The sequence below is a fragment of the Pieris napi genome, chromosome 1 (genome assembly GCF_905475465.1).
Source record: "Pieris napi chromosome 1, ilPieNapi1.2, whole genome shotgun sequence".
Lineage (NCBI taxonomy): Eukaryota > Metazoa > Arthropoda > Insecta > Lepidoptera > Pieridae > Pieris > Pieris napi.
Window position 1 is genome coordinate 3061832 of NC_062234.1, and position 26551 is coordinate 3088382.

General features: G+C 33.7%; 1 protein-coding gene across 5 annotated transcripts; it reads left to right on the top strand.

Moving 5' to 3' along the window:
• On the top strand, window positions 1-26168 carry LOC125060756 (bifunctional glutamate/proline--tRNA ligase). 5 transcript variants are annotated; one of them, XM_047665840.1, is made up of 32 exons: window positions 1-150; window positions 237-569; window positions 661-811; window positions 990-1109; window positions 1263-1389; window positions 1955-2147; window positions 2821-2992; window positions 3561-3719; window positions 4781-4855; window positions 5771-5915; window positions 6148-6392; window positions 7166-7373; window positions 7966-8154; window positions 11715-11906; window positions 12914-13111; window positions 13961-14158; window positions 14354-14551; window positions 14840-15037; window positions 15741-15887; window positions 16587-16688; window positions 17383-17478; window positions 18383-18541; window positions 19043-19157; window positions 20241-20389; window positions 20828-21028; window positions 22116-22233; window positions 22476-22615; window positions 23182-23308; window positions 23873-24114; window positions 24975-25135; window positions 25528-25671; window positions 25946-26168. In XM_047665840.1, the coding sequence occupies exons 1-32, from the start codon at window positions 114-116 to the stop codon at window positions 26109-26111; spliced, it is 5205 nt and encodes a 1734-aa protein (XP_047521796.1). In that variant the 5' UTR covers window positions 1-113; the 3' UTR covers window positions 26112-26168. The 5 variants fall into 5 exon arrangements, with proteins under 5 accessions (XP_047521796.1, XP_047521953.1, XP_047521879.1 ...); XM_047665997.1 differs by lacking the exon at window positions 14840-15037; XM_047665923.1 differs by lacking the exon at window positions 12914-13111.
• Window positions 26169-26551: the final 383 nt, after the last annotated feature.

Here is a 26551-nt window from a genome sequence, read left to right on the forward strand (position 1 = left end):
TGTTCATTTTACAAACGTGTGGATTGGTGTGGCGAGTCTACACGGCACTAAATTTGTTATCGGATAAATTTTAAATTAAGTTATTCTAATAAACATTACACTAAGATTGCATCATGAAAGTAGTTTGTAGTAAAACAAATCCACCGCTCGGTAAGGCAATTTTTTAGTGCATTAAATGCACTTATATTTTCATATGCCGTAAAGTTCATTAGTTCTAAAAATATTTTAATTCCCAGGTGGTTTGCTAGCAGTGGAACTCTACCGGTCTTCAGCAGGAGGTGTAGAGATTGTTTGGGGTGCCGAATCAACCATTACTCTTCCCAAATCTACTAAAGCACTGTCATATGGGACTAGTAACGATTTGATAAGGATTTTGGAGAATACTTTTAATAAATCTGTTGGAAGCTTGCAGAGGGTGACAATGAATCATTGGCTTTCATTCAGCCTTATTTTGGAACAGGAAATTCAGGAATCTTTGTGCTACTTGGACAAAATCCTGGGACCATTAACTTACTTGGTGGGGGAATCATTATCCGTATCTGATTTGGCTGTCTTCAGTGTTTTATATGGTAAAATACAAAGTCTTGGCATGTTTAAAAAAATCTTAGATAAGTTTGATTAATTATTAATTATTTATATAAATATTTGTAATACTTTCAGCTTCAAATAGCTTTAAGGAAATATCTAAGAAGAACCCTCCAAACAATATATTAAGATGGATGAAGCTTATTCAAGCTCAGAAGCCAGTTGAGAAAGCTCTGAAAGAAATACCTTCTGATATACTGGAAAACATCAATAAGGCTACATCTAGGTTTGTAAACATTTTTTAAACAAAACAATTCTAATCATACAGGAAAAGACAGGTTTTCCTACAAAGTTCCTGTTATTACACAAATAACTGTTTTGAGGATGCATAGACATTGTATTTTTTTTTATTATATAAATTTATTTTGATCCTGGAAGAGTTACATTACATGAATTTGTTACAGGAGATCACCACCTTCTAATAAAGAAACAAGTTCCGGTCGCCAGCAAGAAGGTAAATTCATTGAGTTACCTCATGCTGAAATGGGAAAAGTTGTGGTGCGTTTTCCACCTGAAGCATCTGGGTATGTAAATGTATCATCATTAAATTTTAATGTGGAAAAATCATACAAAAAATAATGATACTGTCATGGCTGCCTTCATGGTTTGACAAGACGGGTCTCTATGTGAGTGAAATACACAGCACAACTAGTATAATATAATTATTTTTGTTTCAGATATTTGCACATTGGACATGCTAAAGCAGCTCTGCTCAATCAATACTACCAGCTGGCTTTCGAAGGCAAGCTTATTATGAGATTTGATGATACAAATCCTGCTAAAGAAAATGCTGATTTTGAAAAGGTATTCTATTAAACATTGTGATAAGCTGGCAGGCATTGGTTTGGTGAATGTTTAAATTAAAGTTCAACTGTAGCTTACTTTAGTATAAGTATGAAATGTATTGGGATATCATAATCCTTCAATGGAGTATAGGTAAAGTGACCATTGGTTTAATTTAGGTCAAATAATAAGTGGTCAATGAAAAAAAAAAGTTTTTTTAAAGTTATTTATTTAGAAAAAGTTACGAATCACAAAATATTTAGTTTAGTACTCAAAATGTTTAGTTATATTTATATTTACCAGAAGAACAAATTTGTTTTAATATAGCTGGTGACGATTTCAAATAGGAACAAAACTCTTGGCACGTTTTTTTTATATTCTGCAGCTTAAATTTTCGGGCTTGAAAACGGGGCAATTTTGCTTCCCACAGTTCATTTCGGGTACACCGGGACTCGTAATTGGAAAAAGGGACAATCCCTTAAAAAACAGGATGTCTGTGCACGTTAGGTATAGGGGAGGCATGTCCCATTGTGATTATAATAGTTTTTTTTATGGACCTACCAACATAAAACATTGTTTTAAACAGGTAATCCTGGAAGATGTAAAGATGTTAGAGATAAAGCCAGATTTGTTCACACACACGTCTCAATACTTTGACCTGATGTTGCAATACTGCGAGAAGCTTATAAAGGAAAGTAAAGCTTTTGTAGATGACACACCAGCAGAACAGATGAAGAACGAGAGAGAACAGAAAGTTGAAAGCAGGAATAGAAACAATTGTACGTATTTTCTTATAGGAGGTCTTTTGGTTTGCTTTATTTATGTAAATAAAATAAAGTGCATTTATAAATTATCTGTGCAATATTATATATTATAGTAATAAAATTTTGTTATAGACAAACATTTACTAGTAGCCTGTCCCAGCTTTGAAAGGCTGGACTTTATTTTGTTATCTGCATGTTCTACTACATTTACCATGGAGAGTGTTTAGAGGAGTTGTTTGCATTAATACCTGGAGCTGAGTTTCATTATCAAAGGCAAAATACTAAATACCATCCATATAACGTTGACGTCCGTCGTTCCACTGAGCGTTTCTTAAGGCAGTTTTGCCGCGCACTACCACTATTTGGAACCAGCTGCCCGCTGAAGTATTTCTAAACCAATTCGAATTAGGGTTCTTCAAGAAAAGAGCGTACTAAAATAAAAAGGTCGGTAACGCACTTGCGAGCTTCTTATCGCTTAACATCAGATGAGCCTCATGCTCGTTTGCCTCCTATTACGTAAAAAAATAGTATAGATAAAGTAACAGAGCCATCACAGGAACAAAAAAAGTAAGACACAACATAATAAAAATATGCGTCCAACATAATAACCATGTTTATATTTTATGAACTTCTCATTCTGGCTATGTTATGTATGAGAATTTAAAATGTGTAATATTTGTCATTTTAGCGGTAGAGAAAAATCTTCAATTGTGGGAAGAAATGAAAAAGGGCAGTGATATTGGCATACAAAATTGTGTGCGCGCAAAAATTGATATGCAATCACCGAATGGATGTCTTCGGGATCCTACCATCTACCGTTGTAAACCTGAAGTACATCCAAGAACAGGAAATAAATATAAGTATGTATTTCCACACAATACACAACTCCTCAACTATTTATTCATTAGTTTTTTTTTTATATAGGTACCTATTGTATATTGTAAAATAACTCCACACAATCTCTTCCCCCATGCATAATATTTATGTTTTATTGATAACTAGTGGACCCGACAGACGTTGTCCTGCATGATATTTCAAGCAATTAGTAAAGCAAAGTATGAAAGTACCGACTGCAGCGCCATCTGGCGGGCTGATTTGTGAATCTAAACCATTCCCAGATCCCCTTGAACACACACAAAAAATTTCATCAAAATCGGTCCAGTCGTTTGAGAGAAGTTCAGTGACATACACACTTACAGAAGAATTATATAAAGATATTAAACTTTCGTCAAAATTTATTAGCGATATTAAAAAAAACATGGGTCACGTGTGTTTTCGTTCTAATTTATACATTTAATGATTAATGAGGCTCATCTGACGTTCAGTGATACCGTTGCCTATAGACAATCACATTGGCAGAGAGCTCACAATTGTGTTGTCGGCCCTTAAACATTAAAAAATGAATAATTGAAATATGTAAAATTTCAGAGTATACCCAACGTACGATTTCGCGTGTCCAATAGTGGATGCGATTGAGGACGTGACTCACGTGCTACGTACTATGGAGTATCACGACAGAGACCCACAGTTTTACTGGTTTATAGATGCCCTGGGTCTACGCAAACCATACATATGGGAGTACAGCAGGTATATTTTTACATTTATTTAATATTATCTTTGTACGCGAGTACACATTTAAAAAATAAATAAATCAGTGGCGCTACAACCTCTTTAGGTCTTGGCCTCAGATTTCTGAATGTTTCATGATCATTTTTAAATCTAATAGGAAAGTAGGTGATCAGGCTCTAGTGCCTGACACACGCCGTCGACTTTTTGGGTCTAAGACATATCGATTTCCTTACGATGTTTTCCTTCACCGTTCGAGCAAATGTTAAATGCGCACATAAAAATAAAGTTCATTGGTGCACGGCCGGGAATCGAACCTACGACCTCAGGTCGCAAGCTGAAGACACTAGGCCAACACTGCTCTACACACACACACATTTAATTACTCTAAGTAATACCAAATACAATTAGAGTAATAAACCAATTTTTGTTCATATTCAAATACAAGTTTTGGTTTATTACCAAAAATTCTGGCTATAGTGGGCTATAGTGTGGGCGACACTCACAAGCAGAAATCAATGAAATCGTTTAATTTAAGGAAAAATTTGTAATTCAATAATTTATGTTTTACTAAAATAATTTTTCACATCTTTATAAACAATCTAGTGTAAATAGGATTAAGTAAATTTCATATTTCGGAAAAATCATTTTTGTAGTGTTTTTTTATTTTATTTTATTCTAAGTGGCATTTGTGTTTTGGGTCAGCTTATAAGCTAAAAAAAATGATACACAGAAGGATAATGACACAAGGAAGAAGTGGCTATTTGTTACCATCTTGGTTCCTTGCGTGCGTTTGTAGTGTTTAGCCATAATCAATAACAGATACAACTTGCTAGTAGATTACTATACTTAAATTTATGGCAACAAATTCTCGAGTAAGAGGGGAAGGGTAAGGAGTGTCAGACGTAACCATAGTAACGTGTGTCTCGATCATTCGACTGAGTAGGGACTTCCCCGTACGTCTCAATGGAGACGTGAAGTGATTTCTTTAAATATATTACTTTGACCAAATATTATTTATTTATTTAGTAAATGTTGTGATGGTTTTTGGAGAAATTTTAAACATATTTTTTTATTTACAGACTAAGTATGACCAATACAGTGCTTTCAAAACGGAAGTTAACTTGGTTTGTCGAGCAAGGACTTGTCGATGGATGGTAAGTAAATTATCTATAATTATTATTTAAATAAATAAAAACTTGATTACATTGTTCGGCCATAAAATACAGACTTTGTAAAACGTCAATCAAATTTAAATATAGTCTCATGACATGTCAAACAAACTGTGGAACACGCCAAGTGTTTGATTGCGCTAAGCTAATTGTTACATGTACGATAGATATGCTTTGAAATATGGCACACGAAATTTCTTTTTCATATTTGCTTAAAAAATAAAAATATAAAACATAAAAAGTAAAAGTTCTACCTGCGGCATCTAATTTTTGTTGTATTTCCTTACTATAAGTACTAGCGGCACTTGTTGTCTATTTGATTTATTTGGAAAAAATTAAACACAAACATGAAATATTATAGTTAACATTTATTATGAAAAAAAATAAGTCTTTTTTCTATAAATGATAGAACATACCTCTAATTTTAAGTTAAGACGATGCATTGTTTGCAGAGTACTCTAGCAAACCCATTCTATCTACTATTATATAATAATAATTAAAATCCCGTTTATTTTGAATGTTTAAATATTATTCAACATTTAAACATTTATTAAACATTATACAGTATTAATTAAGTAACAGTGTACCTTTAACGCTGGCAGCATTTCCACGCTCGAAAGCACCAGCTCTGGGGTCACCGGTACTGTCTACCAGTTTTATTAAAATTAAATTTACTTTAATTTTCTTTTTATTAATTTTTAATTATGCAGTATAGATATCTTTTCTTGTTACTCGATATCCTACCCTCCTTCAGTACCAGATTGGAACACCTTCACGAGTAAAGGCCTCCTGAAGTTTTTTTAGGACCCCCTCTTCACCTTTTCCCCTTCTATATGCTTCTCTCCGTTTTCTGGAATGTTCTTTCTGGAATGCTACTATTAAGATGTACTATATTTACAGGGATGACCCGAGAATGCCGACAGTGCGTGGTGTATTACGTCGCGGTATGTCTGTAGAAGGGTTAAGGCAGTTCATACAAGCGCAAGGCTCTTCACGATCGGTCGTATTCATGGAATGGGATAAGATATGGGCTATTAATAAGAAGGTATGAAATATACTTACTGTTTTGTCACTTTCTATCGAATTGTCTTTACCATATGATGAAAAGATGATAGTTACGATGGAGTAATAGTAAAATATAAATTATTTATTTTATTTCCTTCATAATGCGTCGACTTTAGTTGCGCTTGATAACACGCTTGCTTCTAAGAAATGTTGACAAAACCAAAGTGAACTATAGCTACATGTTAACTACAAATCAAAAACATGTCTTTCAGGTAATTGATCCGATAGCACCGCGTTACACGGCCCTCGAATCAAACCCAGTACCGGTGAACCTAAAAGGTACATCCGAGTCCACATTGACAGTGGCCCTTCACCCCAAGAATCCAGACGTAGGGTCAAAAACTGTATGGGTGGGTCCCAGACTCCTAATTGACCAGGTAGACGCTCAAGCCCTAAAGGAAGGAGAAAATACTACATTTATTAATTATGGCAATATCAAGATTGATAAAATACATAGGTAAGTTACCATATTTTATATATTTAGATAATAGAAATATCTTAATATATATAAATTACGTGTCACGTTGTTTGTCCGCTATGGACTACCTAAACTATCGAACCGATATCAATAAAATTTGCACACCGTGTGTAGTTTGATCCAACTTAAAAGATAGGATAGCTAACATCTCAATTTATACCCGCAATATTATTTTGTTGCAAAATATTTGTTTATTATTTGTCACAATTCTAACAGATGGCGCTGTGTTGAAAGTACCAACGTTTCACATAAGCTACAATTTAATTGCATAACCACCAAAAAAGCATGGTGGATTGGTGTTTTCCTGCCGTTTCTCTTGAATAGTTTACTACTATGTAATATAACAAAAATCTTAGCCACAGCAACGCTTGGCCGAGTCTGCTAGTCACATTGTTCGTTCCCATACACCTCCGAAAAGGTTTTAATATTTTACACCTTCAAATTGCTCAAAATAAAGTAATTAAATTGCTTTTTCATTACCCATAATTAACTTCTACAAAACAATATTCAGTGAAACAAAACTCATGAATATGAAATAATTATTTTAATACAATACCAGCTTATTAATCTAAATGACTATATACACACTAACATTACTTTCATTAAAAAAATCAAATTCAGAAGCGCAGTTCACGACGCCCTCACAATCTAATTGTACCTAAGTTTAGAACAATAACTAACAATACTGTTCTTATCATAAAGAGTAGATGAAAATTATCTGTTGTAGAATCTATAAAGAGTATTTTTTATAGAGGTCCAGACGGCAAAGTGGTAAGCGTGGATGGTACTCCGAACCTTGATAATAAAGACTATAAAAAGACCCTCAAGATCACTTGGCTAGCGGATACTGAGAAGTCTCCACGTCTTGAAGTCTACTGCGTCTATTTCGACCATATTATTTCGAAGCCTTTGTTGGGAAAAGACGAAGACTTCAAACAATATATTGGACATAAGACTAGGGTAAGTTTTAGACAAATCCAGCAAATGCACTTAATTTTATACATGTATTGAATGATATTTTTCATAGGAATTCAATACTTTTCGTTTAATTTACCTTGTTTATAAGTGAACGCGCTGGTATTTTATTTTCAATAATGAAAAAGAAAATATAGTCAGCCGTTGGAAAATATTTAAAAAAATATAAAGGTTATAAAACGAGTCACCAACAAAGTAGAAGACCAAAAATAGGTGTTCAAATGGCAAAGGCGAATCTAATATGGGCGAAAAATTTCTTGGTAATTTTGGATAGTTTATATATTTATAGATGTATTTTTTATTATGAATTCATAATTTATTAAGTATAAGTAAATAATTGATTGGCGAGTGATTAAGATTTTAACTACAATTTGATCCATATACATTGCGGAATTTAGTAATACTTTCTATTATAAAAACAAATTAACAAACCAATGAACGCATTTTTTCCACTGCCTCCGTGTTTGTAATGTACAGTAATATTATTCAAGGTCTGGATAATACAGATTTTCATTAATACAAGTTGTATGAAAAATTCCGCTGTCCGAAAGGTTATAAATAAGATATTTGTCCTCAGTGGGAAATACCAATGTTGGGTGAACCAGAATTGGCTAAAGTCAAAGTCGGAGATGTATTACAACTCCAGCGCCGTGGCTTTTTCCGTGTGGATGTGGCATTTGCTGGACCTTCACCACAAACAGGAAGAGTCACGCCGTTGGTGCTGTTCCATGTTCCTGATGGTCATACTAAGGAAATGCCTGGACAGGTGAGTGTTTTTAATTTACAAAAGATTTAGAATCGGGAACTATGATTCTTGTATGTCATGTCATACATTTATGAAAATTAGCACAAGTGCTGCGTATTGCCCCTATGTGGAAGCAGATTCCGTCGAGGTGTTTCCAAACCAATACGACTATACGATTATTCGTCCATCACTTACATCAGATGCACCTCTTGCCCTTTTCTCCCCTGTTCAACAATTATTATTTAATGTATAACAAATTGGGCTATATTTCTTTAAAACATTAAATTTTGTGCAAAAAATGCAAGGGTTATGTATACTAGACCAATTATAAATGAGGAGTCCCCTCATATTAACGGATTGGCGAAGAGACTTAGTTCTGCATCATACTAAAAATTAAATAAAAAAATTCGCTCACTAACTGATGTCGATACAGCTAGACTTGTTTATTTTAGTTACTTTCACAGCTTAATATGGCTTATTATTATGGGGTCATGCTGCTTTTTCATCCTGCAGAAGAGGGCTATTCGTGCAATCTATAATTTAAAGTGTATGGAATCTCTTAGAGATAAATTCAAGGAAATCAATATACTTAACTTTCCCTCGCAATATATTTATGAAAATATTATGTATGTATACAAAAATGGTGATCAGTTTACTAGAATAGAATATACGTACAATTTAAATACTCGGAACAAACGCAGGCTGCAATTTACCCGTACTAGACTATCTAAAGTTAGTTATTTCATTTTTGGGAAAAGGGATATTCTTCTTAAATAAAATCCCAGAGGCTCCCGAGGTATCTCTGAAAAGCTGTGAAAAAAGGCTTACTATAAAGTTAACGATTATCTAGTTGATAAAAGGGCCTGGGACTAGTGCTAGACAGGCTACTTCCATTTAATTTGCGATATTTGTTTTAAAATAAGTGTTGTTTGATGATTTTCTATTATAAAAGAGTACCGAGAGTTTTTAACGCCGGCTTTTTCTCTTGGCTTACACCCTCTGTCTTCTTTGTCGATGAAAAGGGATGCCTACAGATTCAAATTTAATGACGTGGAATAAGTGATACCTGTAGCTTATGTTCCATAATAATTAATAAACATATTTTATTTTAACAATCTTGCTACTGCTTGCGCAAGGGAAATAGGGATTCATTTTATATATATATATAGATTATATTGTTACTTGTTAAATAGTTCTTTAAAAAAACTAAATCTCGTTAATGTCGGTTGCTAGTTAAACAAAAGTTAGTAAAGGGGCTAGGCTGTTGATTAAACGGCTGATCAAGCTAGTTGGCTGCGACATCGACATGGTAACATATAAATAGTGGTGCGTACATTACGATCTTTTAACATGCAATATTAGTAGAAATTTTATCATATTAATAACAATTGTAAAGTTGAAGTTAATTAGAGCACATAGCTGTTTATACATGCTATTTTCTGCATTTAATTTATTTAATCTATGTAAGCCGTCAATGTATAGTGTTTTGTGAATGTTAAGCGTGAAGAAAGTGAAAGGTCGTGAATCGTGTCACAGTTGTGAATGTGACTGTAAATTATCCACGTGTAAGTTGCTAATATTTTGCGTATAAAATACTTAAATAATGATATAACTGTCTACTATTGTTATACGATATGTCTTTTTTCTACGAATAAAATCGAATTATGGCATAAATTCGTATTATATTTAGAATTAAATCATAAATTCCAATTAACATATTGAAATTCTACGAGTTTTAATTTATAATAATTCGAAGGGATTTGATCCGTGCAGTTTTCTTTTAAATTTTTGTACGGTTCCTTTGTCATCGGGGTGCTTTAAATAATAGAGGATTTTAGTTTTACTCTATATTAACTAACTCGCGTACAACAATAAGAGCGAAATAATTACATGTTGATTGCTATGTAACGAATGATAGTAACGTAACAGTTGAAGAGGGTGCCTACGCCTGGCTGTCGGGGAATAACTCCGACGATTTAGGAAATCGCCACGCTTATAAAACTAAGAAAACCTGAGTGGGCAAAATGTACTGCCTTGTCTCATATAGTTTCATACGGTGACTAATTCATATTATTATAATTGTTTAAATTTATTGTACCAAGTATAATTTATATCAAGATTTATACAAGTACATTACAAAAGTCAAAAATCATTTATTCATATAGGTAACACAATGTACACTTATGAATATATATTATACATTATACATATTATATTATACATTAAATGCTTCTAATTTTACAATATTAATACATCGCGTGTGAGTATCATAAAGGAAGGGCAGGGCGTCGCAAACTAGGTATAAAGAGATCGTGTATAATAACGTACCGGAATACAATGATTTTGTGATATTTTGAGTTTTATTCGTACAGGTATAGTGCTATTAGGGACAAGAATGATATTGTAAAGCAACACCTAGAATCTGCGCTAACAAATCACTGCGATGACGTCATACCCTGAAACGCGCTAACGAAGTATTTCCAACTAAGCATATATACATTGATATACAAAAATCCTAAGATGCACAGTCTCGAATAAAAGTAACGCTCGAAAGTGTCCCGAAACACTATTTCTGTCCCTTTCTTTAACAGTATGTCTATAACAGTATATGTTACAAGCATATATTGCAAAATCAACCTTACGCGAATTGCTTAAAGTTGTTATTACAACGCAGTGTATACGTACTTAAAGCAATAAAATTTTACGACCGACCGTGGTCGGTAGGACAAGGTATTGAGTGGAGTCGAACATGACTTTTTTATTTACAACTATTTAACATAATTTTAAATTTATCCGACTTTTCGGGTGCTTTACAGCGTGCGTGGTCACGGTGACTGAAGACAAAAGGTGTTGGATGTTAAATAGTTGTAAATTTATAATAATACATAACTTTAATCCCGTTAAAAAGTTTTTTCTTTAAATTAAAAAAAAAATTAAATTGGCTACCTCCTGACCTACACTTTATATTGCGTAAATATATTTGTCAAAAACTACACACAAAAAAGTTCAAAAGTACATAAATTTATTTATAAAAAAAACAAAAATAAATAACATCGACTCCACTTATTAGACGCGAGACTATTTGAAATGAGCGCACAATTTAGAATGTTGCGCTCATTTTTTGAGGACGTTTTTTTGACGTTGAGTGTTTATCTTGGGTTTTTTGTATATCAATGCATATATAGCTAAAATTTCTCGAACTTACTGAGGTCACAGGGACTATCAGTGGTTAAACTGTTCGTGGATCCTCCGTTTAGGTTGGAGGAACAGTACATCCTTCTTCCACAATAACAATTATTTAAAACCAATATCCAACTTGGAATATGGTTTTTTAATAATTAACATGGTTAGTTAGCAGTATTGTTAAGTATGAAAAATAATTTGGGTTAATCCACTTAGGTCAGCTCCAGTCCATTCGGCCTGAGGTTAATCAAAGTTCAATAATAAACGATGTATTGCATATATTCTTCTCTTATTATCGAGTAGCCACTGTGATGAAAAGAAATGTTTCTCTAGGATTCTCTTAAGATCGTAATGAGGGACTTATTAAGGTAGTACAAATGTGATATTATTTTTTCCAGCCAAAGTCAGTACAAACAACACAAGTGAAACAGGCACCAGCGGTTGATGCGTCGCAGCTGAACCAAGAAATTACCAAGCAAGGAGAGTTGGTGCGATCCCTCAAGAGTGCGAAGGCTGAAAAGGCCAAGGTGGATGAGGCTGTTAAAACCCTCTTGGAGCTAAAAGCCAAGTACAAGACGGCTACTGGACAGGTGAATATTAAAGTTTGCTTTCTTAAGGTCAAAAAGGTACACACTAATTATACGGCTAGCGCTGCGGGTTAGAGTGAGAGAGGAAGAGCCTGCCTACCGCTACCGTATGCGTGAGAGAAAGGGAAGCTAGACAGACTGTCGCCGTAACGCGTTACGTAACGAAGTTTACCCTCCCATAAGATGTTATCACTTCAAAATATACAGAAAAATCAATTAGGATTACTAGAACACTAAAACATTTTTCTTATTTATATATATATATATATAATTAATTTTGAGCAAATATAACGAGATAATTAAGTGTAATTGTTTGACAAAACAAAAATACATTGTAAATATTTTAATTTTCTCTTTTTTTTTGGGTGAGAGTAGTGGCAGTAGTAGTGTAAGCAGTGGCTATTACACTATTTCTATTTTTATATTACTATATCACAGAATATTTTTACAACATTTATTCAAAATAATAAAAATGTATAAACGTGTGGTTTTTGCTATACTGCTTATTAAATTAATAACAGAGGTAATATTCGTATGGGTATAAAATATTTTATTATGTGCATACCTAAAAAGATAAGTTTATTTAACCCTAAAATTTAGTTAAAATAATTAATTTAAAGTATATATTGACTACAAGTACATGTTTATAATTTTCGATTATTGTTATCTCCATATTACTGTTCTTACGTACTACGTTTAATCGTTTACGTTTTTATATTATGTATATTTCCAAATGATTCCTTCATAAAGATACATTAATTGTTTCTTTTGCCAAAATATCAAGTTCTTTCATAGGTAAGAAAATTAATTGACGGGAATATCGTACCTGTCCGTTCGCTGTCTTGTATTTAGTTTTAAGCTCTAGAAGGAGTTTGACAGCTTCATCTACTTTAGCTTTCATGTCATTGGCGGTCTTCAGAGAGCGGACGAGATCACCTTGCTTCACGATCTCTTGGTCATAGCCATAGGGCTCTATTTGCATGAACATCACATATTTTTTATTATTGTAGGAGTGGAAACCTGCTGCAGCTCCAGCATCGAATGCTCCAAAGGCATCTGGTGATGTGGAGAGTATCAACCAAGAGATATTGAAGCAAGGTGATCTCGTCCGCTCTCTGAAGACCGCCAATGATATGAAAGCTAAAGTAGATGAAGCTGTCAAACTCCTTCTAGAGCTTAAAACTAAATACAAGACAGCGAACGGACAGGTACGATATTCCTGTCAATTTATTTTCTATTTAAAATTATAAATGTAAGGACTGCCAAAATATGCAGTTTCAATTCGTATCAGTAACTGATGATAGAAAGATTTGTTATTAACGCTGGAGGTCTCCGCCGTTTAAAATATCCTCTGAACGCCAATTAATCAAGCCGCTGGGAAAGTTATTGGCCGTCGACGATTCGAACCGCTCTTAGTTGAATGTGCTCAAGTGGAAGGAGCTGGTACTGGGAAGCTCCCGCCCAGATGTGAGAACAGTACTCCATGTGGGGCCGAATTTGCGCTTTATACAGTTACAAGCTATGGGCCGGAGTACCGTTTCGCTTAGCTGAGAACACTCTGCTTCTTGGAGGCTAATATCACCTTACCTTCCGAATCATCGCAAAACTGAACGTGGTTCGATATGTCAATGCCCAGTACCCGATGCTGGCTATGGCTTTAAGGAGAGTGTCTTCGAAGATAGGAGTAGCGACAAAGCGAAAAAATGAAAGCTTAAGTGTTCTTGGTGTTCATTTGGATTAGATTTAGTCGACCCCAGTCCGTGACTCCACGTAGCAGAGTTTCGACTTCTGACACCAGCCCGATAAAGTCCTGCACGGCCAGTGCTAAGTTGCAGCATGTCATTGATATGCAGTAGAAAAAAGGTTGCGTTCACGGGTTTTCAAAATTAAAAAAAAAAAAATGATATTCGACTATGTCAAAGTCTCCGCACATACGATTTGTTTCCAAACTCTTCTTTCATATCAAATCATTCTTTTGGAAAAATTTCAAGTTCTAGCCTACCTAGGCTCTAACACTAATGCCTTAAAAATACAATTTTTTTAATTGATTATTGTAGGAGTGGAAACCTGGTGCAGCTCCAGCATCGAATGCTCCAAAGGCATCTGGCGATGCGGAGAGTATCAACCAAGAGATCGTGAAGCAAGGTGATCTCGTCCGCTCTCTGAAGACTGCCAAAGCCGAGAAAGCTAAAATAGATGAAGCTGTCAAACTCCTTCTAGAGCTTAAAACTAAATACAAGGCAGCGACCGGACAGGTATGATATTGCTGACAATTTATTTTCTGTTTAAAATTATAAATGTAAGGACTGCCAAAATATGCAGTTTCAATTCGTAGATTTATTGTCTACCTTTATATATTTTTATCTACGAGTTAAAAATATTGACACCTTGTAAAAAATGATTTTAATGTCAGGGAATATTTTTCACAACACATTTAAAATCTCTTTAAGGAGTGGAAACCTGGTGCAGCTCCAGCATCCAATACTCCAAAAGCCTCTGGAGATGCAGAGAGTATCAACCAGGAGATCGTGAAGCAAGGTGATCTCGTCCGTTCTCTGAAGACTGCCAAAGCCGAGAAAGCTAAAGTAGATGAAGCTGTCAAACTCCTTCTAGAGCTTAAAGCTAAATACAAGGCAGCTACCGGACAGGTAATATATTCCCATCTATTTATTTCCTAAAAAGTTTTTATTCGAATATGTATGTCAAGATATATTTTTTTAATAAATATGATTACTAAATTGTACACACGGAAAGAAAATTCATCTTTAGCCGAGATTTGAACTCGTGGCCTCATTGACTCTTTAACCTTGATGTCAGCAGCTTTAAGTTGATATCGTAGATTTTTTAATCAATCTTGATATATTTTTTAATTTCGGGCTACCTTGCAAAACGTTTTTTTGTCAGAGAAAATTTTCACAATACAAAATCTCTTTAAGGAGTGGAAACCTGGTACAGCCCCAGCATCTAATATCCCTAAGGCCTCTGGTGATGCGGAAAGTATCAACCAGGAGATCGTGAAGCAAGGTGATCTCGTCCGCTCTCTGAAGAGTGCCAAAGCCGAGAAAGCTAAAGTAGAAGAAGCTGTCAAACTCCTTCTAGAGCTTAAAGCTAAATACAAGGCAGCCACCGGACAGGTATAATTTTTGTATAAGAAATGTTTTTCTTACAGTATAAGTATCGCACTGTAGATTTTGTTTGTAAAGTTTAACAAATTCAATTTCATCTGAAATTGACTAATTTAATGTCTATCGGCAGGGTAGTTTTGATAAAAATCAATAAAGTGAGGAAGGGGGTTGTAGTGAGATTGTTATTTTTTAAATAAACGAAATATATATCACCGTTACTGTATATTCCCTTTGCATTATTTTTGTATTTATTGAGAGGTATTTCAAGGACAGATGATAATGGAATAAGAGATAATAGAAGAAGAAATTCAGTAGTGGTAGAACTCTTGGTCACGACCACAAACCTTTTGTGATCATTTATTTATAGGCAGTTAGGTGATCAGCCTTCTGTTCCCGACACATGTCGATTTTTGCGTAAGGTTTGGCGGTTTCCTAAATTTTTTTATGGAAATTATCGTAGTTTTATTCACTGGTATTACAGAACATTGAGCAGAATATTAGGTACAACCCGTTTAAATGGACCAATCAAAACAATATTTTTAATTCGAGTAGTTGAACTAAAATTAGAACATATAAATGAACTCTTAAAATCATTATAGATTTGTTTTTCTTTAAACTTTATAATTAAATTTAGACACACCGGAACATATTTATTAATATGTTCTTAAAGAAATATAAATTTTGTAATTCTTTATAAAAATATTTATTACAGGATTGGAAGCCAAGTACAGCTCCTACGCCCGCTAAAGCTGCTGCTGCAGATAATGTTAGTGATATTTTAACAAAAATAGCGGCACAAGGGGATAAAGTACGCAAACTGAAAGGAGAGAAAGCTGACAAAAGTACCGTTGATGTCGAGGTAATTTTTTTTCCTTTATGGCTCTGGCACGGTTTGTCAGGTAACTAAGCTCTGATTTTTCATTTCGTTAAGTTCTGACATTTCATTAGTGTTGCTACTATAAAAATTCTACACCGAAAAAGGGACAAATTTGACCCATTTGAGGGCAATAAAAAATAAATTGCTACGTATTCTTTATGTTTTACCTACAAAAAGCTAACTCTAAATATTTACTTAATGATCTAATACAAAATTAACAAATATTTCAATATCACGAACAATATATCGAATTAAATTTAATTACTTTATTTTTCTCTTTAGCTGGCATCACTGCCTATTGATTCCAGGTTTAGTAAACCTTTTAAAAAAAAAGTTATCTTTTCCTTTTTTTACTGTTTGTGATGAAAAGGGACGTAATTATCACTCGCTGTAAAACCACTTTTAATGTGGAGCACCGCACTTAATAAAATGGATATTAGTAATCTCTGCCATGTCAAAAAATTATAGTTGTTAAGAATTCTACGGAATTAAAAATCTGAGTTTTTACTTTTAGTAATTCTTAAATGAAACGCCAAGGAAAAAGTAAAAAATTTAATTTGCTATTCAATCTTTTGACAATACGGCTTTATTATTATTATGTAATATTTTAAATATTTGGTTTAAGTTTTCACTTCTAAGATATTCGTCCTGTTTTCTATAACAATAATTTTACTGTTTCAGGTGAAAAATCTACTTAATCTAAAAGCTCAGTACAAATCAGAAACCGGAAAGGATTGGACGCCCACTGCAGCCCCACCAGTCAAAGCGGAAACTGTTAAACAGGTATTATATAATTAAAAATAATTAAAAATGTATCATAATATATAAATATCATAAGTGCGTTTTTACATTATGAATAAGGTGGCGGTTTAAGCGCCGTTTTTGAGATAGAATTTGTTCTTAGGGTGCTTTAAATAAATAAAATGGCGGTAAAATATTTTGAGGTCTAGGCCTCAGATTTCTGTATCTGTTTCATGATTTGTCAACCTAATACGCAAGTAGGTGATCAGCCTCATATGCCAACACACGCCGTCGGCTTTTTGGGTCTAAGGCAAGTCGGTTTCCTCACGATGTTTTTCCTTCACCGATCGAGATGTTAAATACGCATATAGAAAGAAAGTTCATTGGTGCAAAGCCGGGGATCGAACCTACCACCTCAGGGATGAGTGTTGCACGCTGAAGCCACTAGGCCAACACTGCTCTAGTGTGCTTTACTGTGAGAAAATTGCTTGTTTCCTTACGATGTTAGCCATATGATTTAAGATTTCAATCTTAAACTCAATAGTAGCGGCACTGGATTATCATTTAAAAAATACAAGTATTTTATTTTACACTTAATCCACAGAGCTCGCGTGTTTAAGAATCGGTCCTAAAAGGCCGGCAACGCACTTCTACCGCTACGCTCGTCCTAAATTGTATTTGTTCAGAAATACCTCAAATTAACTCTATGTACTTGAAACAAAAGTTTGTTTAATAGGAAACAATGAACGGTGTTAACGGTGAAGCATTAGCGGTGGAAATTGCAAAGCAAGGTGACGTCGTACGCGATCTCAAAGCGAAGAAAGCGGACAAGGTAGATGTCATTTTAATGTTCAAATATTATAATAATTACTAGCTGCCCCCACGAACTTCGTTTCTCATTAATGTGATTTAACTTAGCTTACCTTTTTAGTACATACCAACATGGAACATTTTGCTATGCTACCCCAGACTGTTCGGTTTTCTGGAATGAAAACTTTTTGGGGTTTTTTGTGAAATTCAAGTCATAAGATTTTAATTAACAAAATATAAAAATAGGGGTTGATACGGGTTGTATGTATTTTTGTATGCTGTATCATAAAAAAGTAAAAACAAAAAAAATATCCAAAAATTTAAAAAATAATCAATTTTTAGGGGTTTGAAAGATAGATAGTAGCCGATTCTCAGTCTTACTAAATATGCATAAAAAATTTCATAAGAATCGGTCGAGCCGTTTCGGAGGAGTATGGGAACGAACATTGTGACACCAGAATATTTTATATTAGATTTACTTCAACCTCGTGCTCATATAATTGTGTCAAAACTTAATACAAAAATCTCAACAATCTATAGAACAAAAAAAATTCTAAAGACTACGTACGCACTTTCCTACTAAATAATTATATTAAAAAAACTCATTTCAGGTTAACTAACAAATATTAAAAGAAATCTATTAAGACAAAGTCCAAAACTATTTTTTTTAATGTAGGGTACCTGGGTCAGTGGGCTGTTTTAAATAACTTAAAAATATGATGTACAGTGTACACCCGTGTATTATCGTATACATTATCCCGCGATGAACAAATTATATTAAATAATTTAATGCTAAATGAATGCAATAAATGTAAATGATGGAAAGAGTGCCTGGCGGGTCGTACAATTATTATTAATAAATACAATTTAAGTTTATAATTTTTCTTATTGCTTTTTAACTAGTTTTAAACAAACTTTGATCTTAGACAACCGTAGATGCAGAGGTAAAGAAGTTGCTAGAATTAAAAGCGAAATATCAGCAAGAGACTGGCACGGCATTTGCAGCTGCTCCAACTAGGGACAGCAAGCCCAAAGAGAAGAAACCGAAAGATAAAGAGATAAAGAAAGAAAAGCCGAAAGAACAGGTAAGATACTTTAATCATTTATACTAACACTTCGTCGCTACAGTAAACAGCTGATTTACTGTATTAATTTCATCAGAAATGGCTGAGCCCTTTACGAGATATATCGATATATACCATATCATCTATTTTACCGTAACCCATAAAGTTAACGATAATATTCTTAAATTAATTTAATTTGAAGTATCAATTGTCATATAAAAATTCGTCTTTTATCCGATTTCAAAAGAGGGCTTTTATGTGTGTGATCTATGAAGCCTTCCATACACAATACACATGTGCTGTGCATGTATGTTTGTCCACAAATTTCTCGTAAGCCAGAAGTCACCGAAATAATCCTTGATTAAAGCAGGTGTATTCAAGTCTGAGAAACTTTAAAAGTTTCATCGAAATTGTATAATTTTTGAGTATCCACGCATTTCTGGAGGAACGTACACAATGTAGGGACCTAGGTAAATAATATTGACATGTATTATTATTAACATTAATAATATGGTGTTTTAGTCGCCGAAGCCTAAAGAGGAATCCTCAAGTGGGGTGAAGAAAATAACCCGACTCGGCTTAGAGGCTTCTAAAGACACTGATCTTTCAGACTGGTACCAGCAAGTTATTACTAAAGGTTTGTATTCAAAATAAGAAATTGTTTACTTTATACCACATAGTAACTTAAATTATATACAATACAAATTTATTGTGCCAGAATCACAGAGCTTTAATCTTCTATAACTTAAATTCACGTACAATATATCACGTGCATTTTTGTTCGTGCACCGGCCGCGTCTTCCTTCAGCCCGCTACTATATTCTGTTTTCTTACTACTATATGCTGAGAAAGTAAACGGAGCCGTAAGCGCGAGAATTGAGTGCGCGCCTTTCTGGCCTTGCATGAGTTGCGCTAAAGAGGCGCACCAAACCATGGCCGTGACTGCACGCAGACGGCTCGCGAGCTGCACATTCATGATGATCAAAGTAACGGATACTATGCCAAAGACCCATTTAGGGTTGTAGCGCCACTATTTATTGTTATAACACGAAAAAAATCATGTGTCCAATTCACACGTGTTAGAAGTGAAACCTTCAAAAACAAAGTTTTTATAATTAAAATATGTAAATAAGACTTTTTCTCTATCTAAATGTAGGATCTTTTCTTTAAAAAAATATTTATTTTAATGTTAAATTTTTATTTATAACTTTAATATCAATCTTTAATTTGGTAAAAACTAAAATAATAAAAGTTTGAAATAAATTCACAAGATCCAACGTGGGAGAAAATGAGATAGGAAGCATTATACAGTGTATAAACTTTTAATTAAGTTTAGTACGAAGTTTTCACTTCAAAAAGTTTCTATAACTAATGATTTGTAAATAAAATTGATAAATAATCTAATTTTATAGTTAAACTACTTACTTATTTAAATTTTCATCAAATCTGTTTTTTTATTTCAGAAAATGTTCAAATACACACTAATTTAAAGTTTATACACTGTATAATGCCTCCTATCTCACTCTCTCACGCCAAATCCTATTAATTTATATGTCTGTCTCTTTTTACTGTCGCTTATTCCGTTGCATCCGGTTTGAAATCACAACGATTCTAAAGAAGTTTCACTTCAAAAGGAACAACATATTGTATAAGGACACTTATACATTTAGCAATTTTTATTTCATCCAATTAGGATTTTAATTTATTTTGTCTGTTTTAGCGGAAATGATCGACTACTACGATATCTCCGGTTGTTACATCCTACGCCCATGGGCGTATAGTATTTGGGAAATCATTCGTGCATTCTTCAGCGATAGCATTAAACGTATGGGTGTGAAGGATGTGTATTTCCCTATGTTTGTGTCTAAGGTAATTTTTACTTTGTTTCGCCTTGTGACGGTAAACATAATAGTTGGCTATATAGACAACGGTTTAACTTTTTTATGAATATATGATCTTCAAATATTATACAAGCTGTCTATCCGGCTGTCACACGGCTGGGTGTTTTAAATATTTTGGAAATGGGTCGGCAAAGTGGTGGACAGCTTTTTGTTCTCGCGAAATAAATTACGATGTAAAAACTTGTAAATTTTTAATATAATATTTATACTTATTACATATAGAAAGTTGACCCATTTAAGACGATTTTATGGCACTAAAGTCTTAGCGAGAAAACAGATAATGTTTTTGTCAACAGGATAAATTAATTACATTAAATCTCACTCTCACTTAAAATCGAGACTCAGCGCGAACAATGTCTCCCGTATGTGAAAATTACATTAAAATTAAACTTCAATATATTTTTAGGCAGCGTTAGAACGCGAGAAGACCCACATAGCTGACTTTGCACCAGAAGTGGCGTGGGTGACGCATTCTGGTTCTAGCGAGTTGGCAGAACATATAGCTATACGACCCACCTCCGAAACCGTTATGTACCCGGCCTATGCCAAGTGGATACAGAGCCATAGAGACTTACCGCTTAAGCTTAACCAGTGGAATAACGTCGTTGTAAGTATATTTAGATTTTAGCTTAAAATTGTTTCCAATACATTATTCTTTATTTTTTATTAATGCTTCAACAATATAAATAAACAAAGGTCCATATACAAGTTCGTATCTCAAGACACAATCTCGTCTTGAGCCGTGTCAAATATGTGTTCTTCATACAGAAAAAGGTGGTTTGACAGAGTACAAATACACCCAAAAACTACTAAACGACTTTGAAAACGCTTTAAAATAACACAAAAGTGAATTCAACATTAATCTCTCGTTAAATAATATCAAACATTATGAAGAGATAGCCTATTATAATTTTTATTAACACATGAAGTCTTAAAATCGTATACTATACATATTAATCATATTGCAATTAATTCATTATCTAGAGTTCCTCACTGGTACGGCTGTATTATAAAACGTCGACTATATATTTATCCTCAGTCGGCAGCTCATGTCTGAGCGTCGTCAGGATGGAAGGATCTGGAGCGGATAATCTGTTTCCACCGGTTTTTGTCCAGAACCTCTCTTATGACTTTCTCAAACCTAATTTCGCTGTTTTGATGATGATTTTTCTTATTTCTCTGCTCTAAGTGCCAACAAATTTCTGTAATTTTATTTTATTGTGTGCTTTTACTATCGTATGTGTTTTAATTGTAATTTTTAATTTCTATTTAATTTTTTTTTGTGAAACTTATGCTCACATTAATTGTCACACATTTTAGATGTGAGATTTTTTGTAAAATAATTAGTAATTTTAGTACTGTGTGTGATGTCATAAGCTTAATAACTAAATAAAAATGACAGTGTACAATTTTGATGACGACGAGTCTTTGAGTTCGGTCCATCTGGTTGGTATACGGCCCCTTGACCTTTTGCCTTCTGTATTACCAACCACGATCAGTTTCAAGTTCTCAAGTCTCATATAGTTTTTACCATTGTTTAAGATTAAAAGTGTCTTGGTAGCGATCGGTTCTATTTCTAGTCAAAGTTTTTTAAAATGTAATTCTGAATTAGAATTACTAAAGAAGGAGTTTAGTTTATATTACACTGAATTATGATATGTTCGATCTTCTATTGTCAAATTTATTGTTAAAAGCGATGGGAGTTCAAGCAACCGCAACCATTCCTGCGAACGCGAGAATTCCTTTGGCAAGAGGGACACACTGCGTACCGACTTCAGAGCGAAGCAGAGGAGGAAGTGCTTCAGATATTGGGTATCTATATATCTAGATAATATAATTAAATAAATAGTTTTTCAACTAACTTTTTAATTTTGTTTGTTTCTACATATTAGCATAAAACATTTATCAAAAATGTATTATAACAACGTTTCTTTAATATTGTTACATACCTTTAATTAAGTGGCAGTTTAACAAAAACTTAAATTACTAAGCCGGAAAAACGAAGGACCTTTTTCTCCTTTGAACTTTTTTTATTTTTTAAATTTTTATTATAGATCTATACGCCCGGGTATATGAAGAGTACTTAGCCATTCCAGTCATAAAAGGCAGGAAAACTGAGAAGGAAAAGTTCGCGGGTGGAGATTATACCACCACCGTTGAAGCATACATCGGTGCTAGTGGCAGAGCTATACAGGTAAAACGAAAGAATTCGAAGAATTTATACTCACCTTTACAAGGAATACAATCATACTTTTATGGTATCCAAAGTTTAACTACCTTAAAGGCTTATAGTACTTTCAAACCTCCTGGTGTTGCGGTAAACACTTAACTTTAAGTGATTGCTTGTGTACGTTGTATCCCATAAACAAAAGATTAAATAGTTAAATTTGGTCACTAGTAATACATTTCTTTACAGGATACCTATTAAAAATTCGTTTAGAGATTACAAGTATTTTTTATACGAATTTTAATTTTATATAAAAATAAACCCCGCAATTCATAAAAAAATAACCAGTCTGTCTACATGCATCGTTTTAACGTACCTGTGTCTTTTCATCTCGGGAATAATACAATTTGACAAAAAAAGACGAAAGATGAATTAAGAGTACAATTAGGCGAAATGAGTTTTAATGAATATTAGAGTAAGCAATAACATATTTCAAATATTTGTAATAGATAACGTTCTAAGAGCATAGACTCGTGTGAATGCTCAAGTATATATTAATTCAGTAATATAATTATTAATAAAAAATTTTTTAGGGCGCAACAAGTCATCACTTGGGGCAGAACTTCTCCCGTATGTTTGACATTGTGTACGATGATCCCGAAACCCAAGAGAAGATGTTTGTCTATCAAAACTCTTGGGGTATAACGACGAGAACTATTGGTAAGTTATGAAATAAACAAACAATTTCGATATATAAAATTTTAATGTTTCTTGTCTAAATATTTATTTCAATTTAGTCTGAAGCTATAGTAACTTATTGGGGCAGTCCTTTATAATTTTATCAACTCTGTTCCTAACACCTACACGTCGTAATCAACACCTCCTAATATTGTAATATAAGACGAAACTTAAAATAAAATAATTGTAGGAAGCTCGGTTATTTATTAAATTACAATAGTCTGAATTTTGTCTTAACAAGCAATTCACACCTGAACTCTTAATAACAACGTTGCGAAGATTTGTTTAAACAAACAACAAGAGACTCGTCTGGTCGTTGTGTCGTTTAACTTCCATTTAAAAAGACCTTGAACAACTTATACTATTATTATCCACAGGCGACATCTATTGGTTAAACATAAAACATTAATTAATTAAACAGCCAATATTACTAATGAAAATGAACATTTATTGTCTCAGTCCAATTGTGACTTTAAGATTTATAATAGGCATAAAAATTTGCAAACATTGAAGAGGGAATATTGATTATACCACTTACATTGACAGGTGTAATGGTCCTGGTACATGGCGACGACAGAGGATTAGTTCTACCACCACGAGTAGCCGACATACAGGCGATAGTGGTGCCTTGTGGTATGACGGCCTCCAGTAAAGCTGAAGAGAGGAAGGAACTTATGGACTCTTGTCAGAGCCTGGTGGATGAATTGAAGGCAGCTGGTATCAGAGCCGATGGTGACTATAGGGATAACTACTCGCCTGGGTGGAAATTCAACCATTGGGAGTTGAAGGTATGATCTTCAGAAGGTATTATAGTGTAAAAGTTTTCCCAAGGACGTTCGACACTATCGCACAAAAATAGCAATGGCGTATTTTAATTTTGCCTCGGCCCGGGATTTGAACCAGATTGCCTTGCCCCTAGACTAATAAGACAGTCTTGAAAATAAGCCGCCAACTAGCGGAATAAGCCGTTCATTCAACAGCCTAGCCTCTTAACTAAACAGCTTACTTGCGGGCTGAAAGATATTAAGCCGTAGCGTTTGTAACATTTAATAAATTGGCTGGCTAATGATTAGGCCATTCGTACGATAAAGTGACCCTGTGATAGAAATAAAAAAGATGAAACATCTGACTTAAAAAAATTCTTTAAAAATTAAACTGCTTGAGTCAGTCACAGCTAAATTCACATTATTATTTTCATTATACTAGTTGTTTTTCCTTAAACTTTGGAAAGCACCATAAAAGTTGTGGTTTGCCGACGCCATATTGACAGTTTGAAGAGTTTCCACGCTAGACGCTAGGTGGCAGAAAGTGGAATTAAATTTAAATTAAAAGTCAACAGGCTAGGCAAGTAGTAAAACGTCATCGATCCAAGTCATTTGCCTAGCTGTTTGATCAACTCAATATCTTACTGGCCGGTAGTTAAACGGCTTTGTTTTGTTAAGAGGCTAGGCTGTTGATTGAACGTCTAATTAAGCTAGTCGGCTGCGACATAAACATAGCTATTATTAGTGTTTGAAGGTCCACCATAGAAGTAGGTACTGGTGGAATTTCAACTCCATATTATTTGTATGAAACTAACTGTCTAATGTGAACGTAATTAATTTCATAGCTGTTTTATCTAAATCAAAATTTGCCTTTTTTTTTTCAGGGTGTACCAATCCGTGTGGAATTAGGACCGAAAGATATATCACGCGGTGAGGTGGTTGCCGTAATTAGACTGACAGGAGAAAAACAAACCTTAAAGAGGAACACGGCGCCGACGCAGCTTCGAGAGAAATTAGATTCGATACACGAGGAAATGTTCAAGAAGTATGTATATGTTTTTTTAATCATAATAATAAAGATTATTAATCAATCCCTGATTTGAGCAGTGTTGTTCTCAGCGTGCTACTCTCATCCCTGAGGTCGTAGGTTCGATCCCCGGCTGTGCAACAATGGACTTTATTTTTATGAGCGCATTTAATATTTGCTCAAACGGTGAACGAAAACATCGCGAGAAAACCGACTTGCCTTAGACCCAAAATGTCGACAGCGATATAATATGTCTCTATAAAACTACTGAAGCAAATGTTTAGCGGTTTCTAATCATAGATTCAGCTTAGCAATGTAATCGACATTTAAAGATGTTTCATGAAAATTCATGATTATTTCAATGTATGTTATATCATAGTATAGAGAGAGTAACAAACTATTTTTCGTAGAGCAACTAAAGAGAGAGATGAGAGATTGTCACTTGTCACAAAATGGGACGACTTTACAAATGCACTGGAACGCAAGCACATCATTCTTGCTCCGTTCTGTGGAGATATACCCTGCGAAGACAACATTAAGAATGATAGTGCCAGGTAATTAGTTTATTTTTTTAAAGTAATACTATTAAAATTCACTCAAACGGTGAAGAAAAACATCATAAGGATAATTGCTTGCCTTAGACTTAAAAAGTCAACGGCGTATGTCAGGCACAGGAGGCTGATCACCTACTAGATATAAAGATTATATAAATATCAAATATATTGTATAGTATTTCAACTATAGATTGACAAATGATCATGAAACAAATACAGGAATCTGAGGTCCTGACCTAAAAAGACTTCTGATTTATCAAATGTTTTTTTACAGGAATGAAGATGATCAAACAACCGAGGTTAAAGCTCCATCAATGGGTGCTAAGTCACTTTGCATACCATTTAAACAGCCTCGTGAAATATCAGCGGATGACTGTTGCATACATCCAGCTTGTAAAAACAAGCCTAAATTCATTACTCTGTTTGGAAGGAGTTATTAAAGTCAATTTATATGATTTGTTACATATTTAAATAAATAATTATTTTATGATTTTTTATTGACATTTTTTATAAAACCTATTATGTAATCTAAATCTCTTATTAATAGTAATATAAGCTATTTAAAAAAAACAAATAAATATTTAAGACATATATAAGGCCTTTGGTATATTTTATTAGATTATGTATTTGCAAAAGTACTTCTTCAAGAAAATTAAGGTTTTGTCAGAATGAGGATTATTTTAACCACTACAAGCAACATTCAAAGAGAATTTTAGATAATAATTAATTCGTTCATACGCGGGTCAATATTAAATTTCATAAAATACGTCATATTATAAATTTTCATGTTTATATTCTACCTTATCTTTCTATCGTTGACATAAGAAATATAAAAACATACTAATCTATAATGAAAAAGATTTATACCTAAAATTTCAAA

What these genes read in the sequence shown, in the direction of transcription:
- LOC125060756 (XM_047665840.1), top strand. Translation starts at nt 114, where the DNA reads ATGAAAGTAGTTTGTAGTAAAACAAATCCACCGCTCG. An exon ending in TAAAACAAATCCACCGCTCG is followed by an intron (nt 151 to 236) that starts GTAAGGCAATTT and finishes TTTAATTCCCAG; the next exon opens with GTGGTTTGCTAGCAGTGGAA. An exon ending in AAGCGAAGAAAGCGGACAAG is followed by an intron (nt 17,479 to 18,382) that starts GTAGATGTCATT and finishes CTTTGATCTTAG; the next exon opens with ACAACCGTAGATGCAGAGGT.